Below are 12,292 nucleotides of genomic sequence, written 5' to 3' on the forward strand. Positions count from 1 at the left end.
GGCAAACCAATCAAAGTGCTGGCAAAGAGGCTGAAGTTTTTACCAGTTTTCAGAGCTTCTTATTTTCCTAATATCACACTTCAAGATAATTAATCAATGCGAGTATATTTTTATAATAGCTTAGCCAAAGTCATTAAGAGTATATCTGAACATATTTTATGTGAGCTACTATTGCAAAACTTGTTATAGCCCAGATGGCTTCTAATAAGACTTTTCCAGGGATTAGATAGACAGAAACAGAGACAACGTCACATTGCCCTGTAAATTATGAGAAGGGATGAGAGTTGGATTCCAGCTGGATATTTCCCCTGTTATGAGCATCATGACTCAGTTTTTGACTAGCTCCTGGCTCTTCTCACATGCTGTGCCAGGAGGAGACTTAAGGCCATATGGCCTCTCAGGCAATGCTTTTCCTGCCTTCTGCGGTAATTCCCTCAGCTGAAAGAGGTCCTTTAACTCTGCAGTAAGTATAAGGTAGCTAACTTGTATTTAAAAAAAAGCACGAATTGTATCACATTTACCTTATCTGAAAAGATCTAACAATAGTAGATGAGTTATATTTTCTCCTCCTGAAAATTCCTATACTTAGAAAGTATAGGAATATAAATACTATACATTCTATAGCATTCTATAGCTCTTTGTTAAGAAACACTATACTTTAGAACTTATATATTTAAAGTTAATAATATTATACTGTGTAAATTATCTAAATATTCTCTGAATCTACAGGTAAAACAAGGGAAAACACTAGACAGTAACTTTCAACAGAAAATTCAATTTACAGTGCAAAAATAACTGAACTATTATTAGCAGTGCACATAATTTAGTGCATGAATTACGAATTTTGTGTTCTTTTTTTTTTTTTTTGGACTAGAAAAGGAAGAGAGAATAAAATTAAAAGTTAAAAACCTTTTCAATTACAAAGAGAAGAGCCTGAGTAATGATACAATGTCCAAAATGAAGACTTTAAACTATTACATATTCAGTCTGAAGTTCAGTATCAAATACTCTTGTTTGTACATCACTGCAAAAGGTTGGCTACAAACCCGATTTCCGCCTTTTAAAATAGTTTTAAAGACCAAATTTTTTTTTCCAGTCTATATTAGTTAAGGAATATAAATTAAGAGAATCCTGAGAAATGGGTAACTCATTTTGCCATTTTTTTTTTTTTTGTAATACATCTTAATACATAATCCTACTGCACCACAGTTGTTACCAGAACATTTATTTTAATGTGAAAATGTTACTAGTGGAAAGTTTAAGGTATTTTAGATTTCTGAACATTCACTTTTGTTTTAGGACTATAGGTAGGCAAACTTCCCTTTAAGGGAAAGGAGAAAGACTTGATTTTACATGTTTTTCACAAATTCTGATCCCTATTTGCCCAGTTAAGATGTAGATGCAGCTAATGAGAGGTTGAAAAACATCACTCCTTCTCTCCCCAGCACTCTACCATAACCGATATAAAAACAACAACATAGATAAGAAAGAGAGCAGTTGAGACCTTTTATTTCAATTTTGTGCTGTGAAAAAGGGTGTATGTGTAGAACCATTCTGAGTCTACTTTGTTGTTGCAATGCTTAGTTGAGGAGACCTTGTATTTGAGGCTCCCAACTATGCAAGCAAGATTAAAAAATAAAGAAGCAGTATTACCCTTCCACTGTTGCTTAAGCACATTATTACTTCAATTGCCTTAATAGACACTTAGTTCAAGTTCATGATAAACTTAAGTAAAGGTCTGACAATATACACCTAAGATTTAGAACCAATTGTGCACATGCATTATTATAGTCAGACAACCTCTGCCACAGGCTATTCTAAAAACAAGATACTTGAGACGTTTTCTCGTTTCAGATCTTTTTTGATGACAAGAGACAACTACCATCAAATGGATTGAGGTGTTTGCAAAGTGACCATCACAGGCAATACTCAGATAGCGAGTTATTTCAAATACTTTGAAACTGAAGGGGTAGTGGGATGTGCTACCTGGTAAGAAATAGGTAAGATAAGGGCACATGTGATTTGGCCTTTACATAAAGATGATGAAAGGGACTATTTCCACACCCAAGAGGTTGCACACCCGTTGTTTTCAATGCCCAATAATTTCTCCCCAATATGCCACGTACTCTTGGTGGAACAAAGCAAGCAAGCAAGGCCATTTTAAAGAAAAAGAAATCTTGAATACACAACACAAATTCTGTGATAAATGGATGGAAAGCGTCATCAACTTTGACAATTTTTTTGAAAAGATTTATCTTTTAGTACTGTTAATGATCATTACCTCAGCTGGTTATTGAAAATTATACGTCCACCTGTTATTTTGAAAAAATAACTTTAAAAGTGTGATATAACATTCATTGGTAATCAAATATTTTTCACAAGTTGTGTGGATGTAGAAATCTCAATAAGTAGAGCTACTGGATCAGGAGCTTTCTAAAACTGACTTGCACATCTCTGAAGCTCATGAGAGTTATGATTCTGTCTTAAAGAGGCCACAGCTTAGCAAAAACGATGAGCGCCTTGATCTGTTCATCATACTCCAAAAAGGTTTCAGATATCCCCAGGGATCTTTATGAACAGAAAACAGTAAAGCATGGTACAGTAGAAACGCATGTCAGAAGAAATAATTGCAGAAAAAGAAAAGTTTACCAAAAAAAAGAAAAAAGTTGACAGAATAATAATCAAATCCGAAGATGAAGCTAGAATGAGTACACATGTAAGCTTCAAATGTCCCCTTTCAGCCATATTTAATTTTGATCCACTTTAGCACTTGTCAACCTTCTGTCCTTCATTGAAAGACAGGAAGAAGATTTGTGCAGACATTATGGAGATAACAGGTTTCTGGTTTGATGTGAATGACTATTTTGCATTTCCAAGACAGGCAGAAAATAAGTAAATGTTTTTTCATATTGCTTTAAACTATGCAAACATTGATTGAACAGAGTGAAAAGGTTGTGTCAAGGTAACCTAGTAGAATGCATAATGCAGAGGGTTTTCCTAAACAAAGGTTGGGAGGTCTGATTATTTCTCCTTATCTTAGATACACAGATCAATGAATGATCGTCTTTAAATCTTTATTCTGGAGATATCCTTTCTGTCTGTACTACATCTGGTCTGTTGGTATTCAATGGCATGTCTAAAAATTGTCCTTTCAGAATGATCCTACCATGCATATAAATTTGCACTCTTTCTTGTAATTTTCATTACTCCAACTTTTTAAAAGAAATTAACACAGCAGCATTTCAAAGTTGCTTACTAGATCATCTTTTTTGTTGTTGTTGTTATTGGTTTGTTTGATAGCACTGAAATATTTCTCTCTGCTGCTTCCTCTGTTGTTTATTTTCACCCCTTTCACACAAAGAGCTGATTCAACATGCAGCATCAGTACAAAGAGCAGTTCTGAAGAAGGCAGGGACTTCCCAGAACATTTTAACATATTTTCTGATGTCAGCAAACCTGTTACAGACAAGCTCCCTTGCCTTCTCTCAGCATATGCTTTTACCTATACAAAAAAAATCAAGGTTTTGTCTATCTCTAGTCTTCTTACACAACAAATGTTTTTGGAAGGGAATGTAAGAACAAAACATTTTGAATTTTATCTGCCTATAAATTTCTTTGATTTCCAATAGTAGAATGTTCAAGCTTTCACTGATTGTACTCTGAGTGCCTAGATTAAGAAATATTAAATTATAAGTATCAACATAAGATATATTTGAATATGCATTCAATATTCCATGAAGAACTGACATAAAAGAAATCAGTGTGTATATATATAAGGCCATATAGGCATTATGAAAAAAATAGGAAGATAAGAAAGAACATAAATACAATATTACAATTTATCGAACTCCTGCTCTGCAGACACTGTACCAGCTACAAACTCACTAAGAAGCTTACAGGTATTCATTCTAATGAGTGTAACATATGAACACATTTCCTTCAGGCCTTTGTGTGTTTTTTTTTAATATTAACCTCTAGTACAACATCATAAGTAGGCCAGTCTGGGTACACTCATGTTTTCAATGTTAGATTTACTTAGCAAGAATGGTACCAGCCGTAAGAGTATCTTTTATATTTCAGCCAATGTGAATGTCTACCATAGACAACTCACCTTTTTAACAATTAGCAGCTGAATTGGAAGGTTTTAATATTACAGCTACTAGATGAAACAGAACTGTGTTCCATAAACACACAAGCAAGAGCAATATGGCTGGAACAGGTGTTTGCTTAATCTTCCTCATCTGTATCTGCTAGCAATTCTGGTTACCTTTGCACACTCATTTGATGTGCTCATTCAGGAAAATCAGTGCAGATGGTGTGTCACTCTTTGTGCAGTTGCCAAAGATTTTTTTACAACTTGAAGCCACAGTCTCCAGCCAGTATGAAATCTCAGTGTCAATACAACTACAGTTTAATTTAAAACTATTTTGTCAGTATATCCTTAGCACATTAGGAAAAAGTGTGGATAAACAGAGTTTAACCCAGAAGTAATGTGAAAAGAAAAGATCTGGAGTCTAAGGGATTGTCTTCTGAAATTTGTTCATATGTGTTTATATATATTTCACCCCATTCCCAGTCAAAATGCATTATTTTCTATCAAATCTAGAACATTATTTTGTACCATTTTTTTCAGGCAGTGTTCTTGAAAAGCAACAAACATCTTCATTACTATTATAGTAGCCAAAATATAAACAAAATATTACTTCATCAGTAATACATATTCACTAACACAGTAAATATGATTTGTGATAAAAAATGCTTATAATGTGTTAGAAGTAATAAACAATGAGAACAAATACACGAGAAGAAGAATCAAGGCAAAGAGTCTACAGGTAAAGAGATAGGTATTTTTTTTCTCTACTTCATTTGGAATGTTGATTTGGTAATATTTTGCAAAATATCAGACACCTTTTATTGAATGACAGGCAGTACAATCAATTTCTATTTAAAGTTTGTGGTGACTACAGAAGTGTTTGAGTTTATTTGTTTTTTTCATTCTGTTAGCTCCAACTGATTTTTAATATATGTTGATCTAAATATATTACAAGAGTAATGGGGAAAGACCAATTCCCACTGAAATAATGGAAGACTGACAGAAATTGTAAGAAAATGATGGTTATTTTCCCCTGAAATTATTGTTGAAACAGGTTTTGCAGATTATTTTGTTTTGTTTTGTTACAGCTGTCTCAAAAGTAATCTTTTTTTTTTTTTTTTTTTTTTTTTCCATTAAGCTATGTTTTAACTACTTGGGGCCATTCCTATTTTCTCTGCCTTCAGCTACTGCTGAATTATGCTTTTATGATCCTGTCTTGGATCCTGTGTGTCTTTGCTTTTTTGGAGTACAGTGACAAGAATTTTTCTGACTTTTCAGTGTTTTATTTTCTATATTAATTATACTATTCATAAACCTAAACTGATACACATAACAGTCAATAAAGAACACTCACCTACTGTCAGTTGTCCAGTTAACTGTCCCATGTGATTTCTCGCATTCACTGTTACATTTCTGTCAGACTGTAAGACCAGTGGGCTATCCTGGGAAACATGTATAAGACAATAAATGAGAGAAAAAAATGAGGTAGAATTATGTTAGAGCTAAATATAAACATGCATGATGAGAGGGGAGTTGTATCAAATGTAATAGCTTTTTTATAATTGTGTAAAGTACTTTTTAAATCAAAATTTTGTATAAAAGAATAACAAAAACACTATTTTTAAGCCTAAATCTTTAGTGCATAGAATCGTTACTTTAGAAATCAGATCTGAATTTAATTTATGTAAACTAGACTTTATTTCCTGAGGCTATTACAAAGTTAAAAATTCAAAAAAACCTAACACAAATCTGTGTCATTATTCTATTCTATATATTGATTATGGATACTTTTCTAACAACCTAATCAATGCTACTCTACATAATTCTATTAATCTGTACAACCTGTATTATTTGGATTGCTTTTGCTAAAACTTTTCTGAATACGCCATGAATCTCTGTAAAGGTAATAAAGGTACCAATATGCTTAAAAAGCAAAGGAGAGCACTAGATAAGGAGGTCATAATAACACACCCTTTGTTTTCTTCTTCTTCTTTTTTTTTTTTTTTTTGTTTTTTTTTTTGAAGGTGACTGTGCTTTCTAAAATTTTTTTTGAGACAACTTATTTTTTTCTAGTTTTCACTTACACCTGTTTACGTGGACATAGTGCTATACTAAAAATTCTTCAATCCTGGTTTGCAGTAGTTTTTTTTCAGCTCAGTTATATTCCAGAATGGGGGGGGGGGGGGGGGGACGACACTGCAACAACTTCTCCACATACCACAAAACCTGCAGGAAAGGCTATCAAGAAACCAATGTAAGAAAAGTTTATCCAACAGCAGTAAGACATCTAACAGAAACTGTTACGGTTTAAGCCTTAGCTAGAAATGACTAGAAGTTAGGAAAATATTTTTGAGGATTACTATATAATCCTTCTGTTCTTAAATTCTTCTTTGGCTATCTATTGTTGGTCATCCCTGGATTGAACATATTAGGTTAGATGGACTTCTTTTGTGAGTGTGTACTTGACAAAGCAGTTCTTCCTGTTCATGAAAGGTTTTTAAGAAGAGGGAGAAAGGAGTTAAGGAGCCATATAAAAAGATTTATTTTTAACTGGGTGATGCATTAGGTTTGCACTTAAAACTTCTACTCATGTAATCCTTTCTTTTGAATCTAGGGATTTGCTCTGCAAGGAACACTCTTCCCAGATGTTTTCACAATGATGATTACCCTTAAATAGTACTCATTTCCCTGGAAAGTCTGAAATTTTTCTGAGCTAATTTCTAAGAGTTCAGGTGTGCTTCATCTCTCACTGGACCCCATGACCGCTCTTCGTGTCCTAATTAGCTCTGCATCATGGAATCTGGCAGATGAACATCCCTACTTGACTTGTCCATCTTTCTAGATAAAGAGCTGTAATTATCAGTGAGATACTGTGTTCAGTGTGACTGGTTTGAGCTAAGCATGTGATGCAATCGAGGGAGCTTTTGGCAACAAAAGCAGCTGCTTAGGACCTTTTTCTCAACACTTGATTTGATTTCCACTTTCTGTGTGGTCCTTTGAAGATCATTAGTCCAAACAACTGCTGCTCTGGGAAAGTCAGCTGTCCCTGACAGAAAGCTGCATGCCCAAAATATATTTTTATGGAGCCCTTTTCACTTTTCACTCTTCAGTACTTGAAGAAGATGCTTCTCAGAATAATCTCACCTTGAGTGAGGTACTCCCAAACATATTTTTGCTTTCTCAGCTAAGGGTTTAGTAAAATACACTTCCAAACCATACTCTCTGTGACTTAAAATCTTTCCTTTCACCTTTGGAAAATACTTAACATGATTCTTAGGCTGCCTCTCAGGTTTCTTGTGCTCAGGTTCTAATTTTAAAGACCTCGGGTATCAAATTCTCAAGGACAGGATAATGAAAAATTAGGTGAATCAAGCATTCTTTCTTCTCCTTTCCTTGTCTTATTAAAAAAAAAAAAAATCCGAATGAAGAAGTCAAGAATTTATATTTCTTATTTCCTGGATGAAAAATATATATCTGCAAGATTAAATTCTGGACCAAATAAAACTATTATCAAAACTCCTATCAACTGAAGCAGTCCAGCATTTTATCTAAAGCATTTACCTGCACATCTGTTTTCACATGAAAAGCCTAGAGAAGAAAATGTTCAATGTATTCAGAGGTAGTCTACTCAGAGGAGTTAGCAACTTGGCGAAGACATAGCTAAAATCAGTGGAATTACAGATCTGCAAGATGACTATAGAGTGACATGAGTGTCAGCTATATGAATGCAATTTAACAGATATCTATGGCATAAAAATGTTGGATAATTGTAGCTCTGGGTCACTAGATCTGGCATTCTTTTGATGTGAACTTTAGCTTGAAGTGTAATGGACTTGATAATCCACAAAATACTTTACATTCAGATATTAGTATGACGTTAGAAGTTTGTCATCACACTTTTTTTTTTTCCTATAAATTGGAAATTTAAACCAATGTTTTGATGAATATATAAACACACGAGGGAAAAAAAGAAAAGAAAAAAAGGAATAATTAAACTTCTCAAATACTGTGGGTAAAGATTTGTTCTGAAGATAGACAAGCCTAGGAATATGCTTGGTTACTTTCTTTATATAATTTCCTAGGCTGATAAAGTATAAAAAACATATCAGTATGATGATTTCACATATTTACTTAATGAAAAAAGCTCTATATAACACCCAACAACAACATCAACAAAAAAACCACACCTCAACACATAACAATAGGGCAAATACCTATTACTTCCATTGCTGGCCATTATACAGCTGTATATAATATCTTTGCTTATAGAGGTGATCCTAGAGAACATATCATCTTACGTGCAACAAAATGAGTTCCATTAATTTATTGAGCTCAGTGTTATGAATATTTGGAACAGACTTATGCTATATGTTTATAAATATACCTGTATGCATACACTGTAAAAGTTGTGAGCAACTTGAAGGAATATCCTTGAAGAAGTTCTTCTTCACCTAATATTATTTCCTGATGCTAAGTTAATAAGAATGCAAAAGAAAACTAAAAACAGGTCTCTGTTGCCCAACTACATGGTGTCTTATGTACGTTGCAAAGCCAATGAAAATCTTCAAGTGGAACAAGTCATACTGTCCGCAAGATGATTTTGTAAGTATTCCTCATGCATACCAATGGCCAGGGCATGGGGTTATTCCACCATAGGTGCAGCACTTTTTGCAAACTTCATGAGGTTCCTCTCTGTCCATCTCTAACCTGTACAGGTCTCTTGGAATGGCAGCACAGCCTTCTGGTGTAACAGTCAGTCCTACCAGTTTTCTATCATCAGCAAACTTGCTGAGGGTACACTCTAAATGTTCATCCAGGTCACTGACGAACAAGACTTGACCCAGTACCAACTTCTAGGGAACACCACTAGCTACAGACTCCAATTAGACTGTGCTATTGATCACAACCCTCTGAGTTCAGCCAGCTCTCATCTACCTCACTCTCTGCTCATCCAACCCACACTTCTTGAGCTCTATGAGGATGTTATGGGATACAGTGTCATAAGCCTTGGTTGAAATCAAGGTAGACAACATCCACTGATCTTCCCCTCATCTACCCAACCTGTTATAGCCCAGGTTAACAGACTGGTTAAGGATGATTTCCCTTTGGTGAAACCATGCCTACTGCTCCTTATCACCTTCTTTTACTCCACATGCTTAGAGATGACATCCAGGATGAGCTACATGGAGGACTGCAGCTCAGGGATAAAAAGCAAGATGGCTGCCATGGAGCAAGTAGTCTCGAGTCTTCAGACGTGCCTTCCAACTGAAACTATTCTATTTGAATTAGAAGTTACTGCAAGAGTTTAGAAGGAGAATATGAAAGACATGGTGTCAGTCAAGAAGAAACCAGAGAATAAAAAACTCCAGGGAGTAAGAAAACAGACAGATAAGGCTAGGAAACCCAGAGCCAAACTTGCTAACGCTAACTTAATCATTAGCATTAAACAAACATGAAGGAACTTCAATAGGTAGGTTTTGAAAAGACCAAACCTACAAATGGCAACAATTTCTGAGATCTTGAATACTTAAAATCAATTATTTCCAAGAATACTCCCAACATTCTTATTTACTGATATTCAACATTTCCAAAAAAAATCTCAAGAATATTCTTAGCTATTTTTCCAAAGTGTCAGGAGAGTAAGGTACTAAAAAGATTCGTACCTCAAACAGGTGAAAGTAAATAAGATATTTTCCAACTAATTCCTGGACAATTACAAGATGAGCAGAATTTATATAGGTTTGACCCAATTCAATTAGATACCTTAGATATTTTATGGATTTTCTGTATTCTTGCATTCCCAAAATAAAATTCTAAATTTAAATGTATGGTCTTCATTCATGCCTTTTTGTCTTTTCTGATCTGGGAGTCACAATTTAATCCCTAATTATGCTCAGAAATGAAAAAGTGATTGCAAAATCATAATTAACCTTTGGATTTGTGCTCTAAGGAAACACTCCAGGTATGGCTAAATTTTATTGAATATTAGTTTTGCTTTGTTTTGTTTTGTTTTTAACTCTGATTGTGCAGATTTTGGGGGAGAGGAGGGTGTTGGAAAAGTACTCAAGGCAACTATTTACTTCATTCTCCTATGGCAAGTCTGAATGATATATAATAGTCATCAATGAAATAAGAGAAAATAAATGGTCAGATGTTTTTTTTTTTTTTTTTTTTTTTTTTTTTTAATGCACTAGTAAAATGAGTACTAGATTGTAGATTTTATATCAAAAACTATTTCATAATTGTTCATATTTCATAATTGTTCCCTCAAATGTTGATGTAGTATTTTCAGTGAGATACAAATTCTATCTAGTTTTCCAAATCAAAGAAGGACAAAGACCTCACTTGACTCACCAAAGAAATGTAAAGCTATGGATGGCATGTAAACAAAACACAAGCAAATAGTTTGGGAAAAAATAAAACACAGCCTAGTTGATACCAAAGGAAATATCACATGTTTAGGTATTGACAATGATCAAGAAACATACTTTCTAGTTAATTTTTGTTCATCAAAGGATATTACTTTAGTTCCTGATCTCTGCCCTGTTTCCATGTCAGCTTTCTTAATATTCTAAAGGCAGTTGTCACCTCAAAAGATCTAATTTTTCTGCCTTTGGTCAGCCTTTAGGTTCAGATACTCAAGTTGAATATGCAAGATGGGCAACTTTCCATGACATATTAAGTTAAACACAACCAAAACCTTACAGAACCTCAGTATCTTACAAAAGAGAAAGATTCCTTACCTTTAAGTCAGTTCCTTCTTAAAACTGCCTTACACGTAGAATGATATGATGGTTTGTGTTGCAAAGGACTCTTAAGGATTATCTAGTTCCAACCCCACTGTCTAGTTCCAACTCCACTGGAAGGGATGCCGGCCACTAGGTCAGGGTGCCCAATGCCATCCAAGCTGACCTTGAACACTTTAAGGGATGGGGCATCCACAGTTTCTCTGGTCAACCTGTTCCAGAGAAAACCTGTTCTAGATCATCTTCTCCAGTTTCTCCCCTTCTTGTTACTTTTCTGAAGTGGAATAACCAAAGGTTTCTGCTCAGTTTGATTTCAGTCTCAAGTTTTTCTTCTGATATTTTCAATTCCTTAAAATTCTAACAAAGTCTGCAAAACTGCAACACTATGGCAATGCTTTTGCTACTCTGCTTCCCTATCAATTTTACCACACATTCCTACCAAAAATCAAAAGTGCTCATTGGGTTTCTGACCTGTTCTTGGTCCAGCTTCATGATGATGAAAACCTGATAGGTATAGTAATAGAATGAGAATCATATGCAGCACTCCGGAGAGCTGCATGCACTGGTAAAGATGCACAGCAATCATTGCTATAACCTCCAGACAGAAATAACCTCCCTGTTTTACTTCCTCATATAATGCACCATGAAATTTTTATTATGGCAGAACTCAGTCATGCATAGAAAAACTTAGTGGTAAAGCAGAAGCAGATATTCAAATAGCAGATAAAAGATGCAACTTTTCTCGAATTGCCTGAATCATCAAACAAAATTTTGAATGGAATTTAAGTACAAATGTCCCAAAAACGAAACAAGACAAGCTTTCTCCAAGTACATTTGTAAAGTGCCAAAAGCTCACTCCACAGTCATTAAGCTTGTGACACAGCAAGTGAAATTGTATATTACTGAGCTGCAAAGCACCCAGAAAACTTTAATTTTGGCAAATGTAGGAAACCAATGCAAATCTTAAAATCTAAAGCCAAAACAGTAAGGGTAGAGTGACTGTACATCACTCCTTGCAAACCATCGTATTTTTGCTGTGTAGGTATATCAGTTACTGAATGAATTTTTGACATTAAGGTTAAATCCAACAGAAATCTAACAGTCCATTATGTTATTATAACATTGGAAAGCAGTCTTTCAGTTCCTGTTTGTATACAGGTGAAAACCATGGTATTCTGTTCCAGTGCAACAAGAGTGTGTTTCTCATGTCTTTTTACCTTGAAGTGTTAGAACTTGAAGGATACTAGCAATTAAGTCCAGGAAAAGGTTGAAAATATTACAGGAAAAAATATATAAATCAAGGCATATTCAGACTTTTCCGTGTTATATCCCACCATGGCTCTATAAGAATTCAAATTGCATTTATTTTAGACTCACTAGCTGATAGAAAATAAATCATATTGTAGTCAGGGTCTGATAACCTGGACATAAGTAATTCTTTTAGCAGAATTCC

The 12,292-nt window shown here is 34.5% G+C and overlaps 1 protein-coding gene across 3 annotated transcripts in view; it reads right to left on the bottom strand.

The window, feature by feature from the left end:
- The window catches only part of SGCZ (sarcoglycan zeta), a gene marked incomplete at both ends in the record, with an annotated part of 444,952 nt that overhangs the window by 69,792 nt on the left and 362,868 nt on the right, over nt 1-12,292 (bottom strand). For all 3 annotated transcript variants that reach the window (XM_082759042.1, XM_082759043.1, XM_082759041.1), the window contains one exon: nt 5,448-5,535. In XM_082759042.1, coding sequence (XP_082615168.1) covers nt 5,448-5,535 — 88 coding nt within the window. The remainder of the gene's footprint in view (nt 1-5,447; nt 5,536-12,292) is intronic.

This window comes from Aythya marila (assembly GCF_965140915.1).
Source record: "Aythya marila genome assembly, chromosome: 4".
NCBI lineage: Eukaryota > Metazoa > Chordata > Aves > Anseriformes > Anatidae > Aythya > Aythya marila.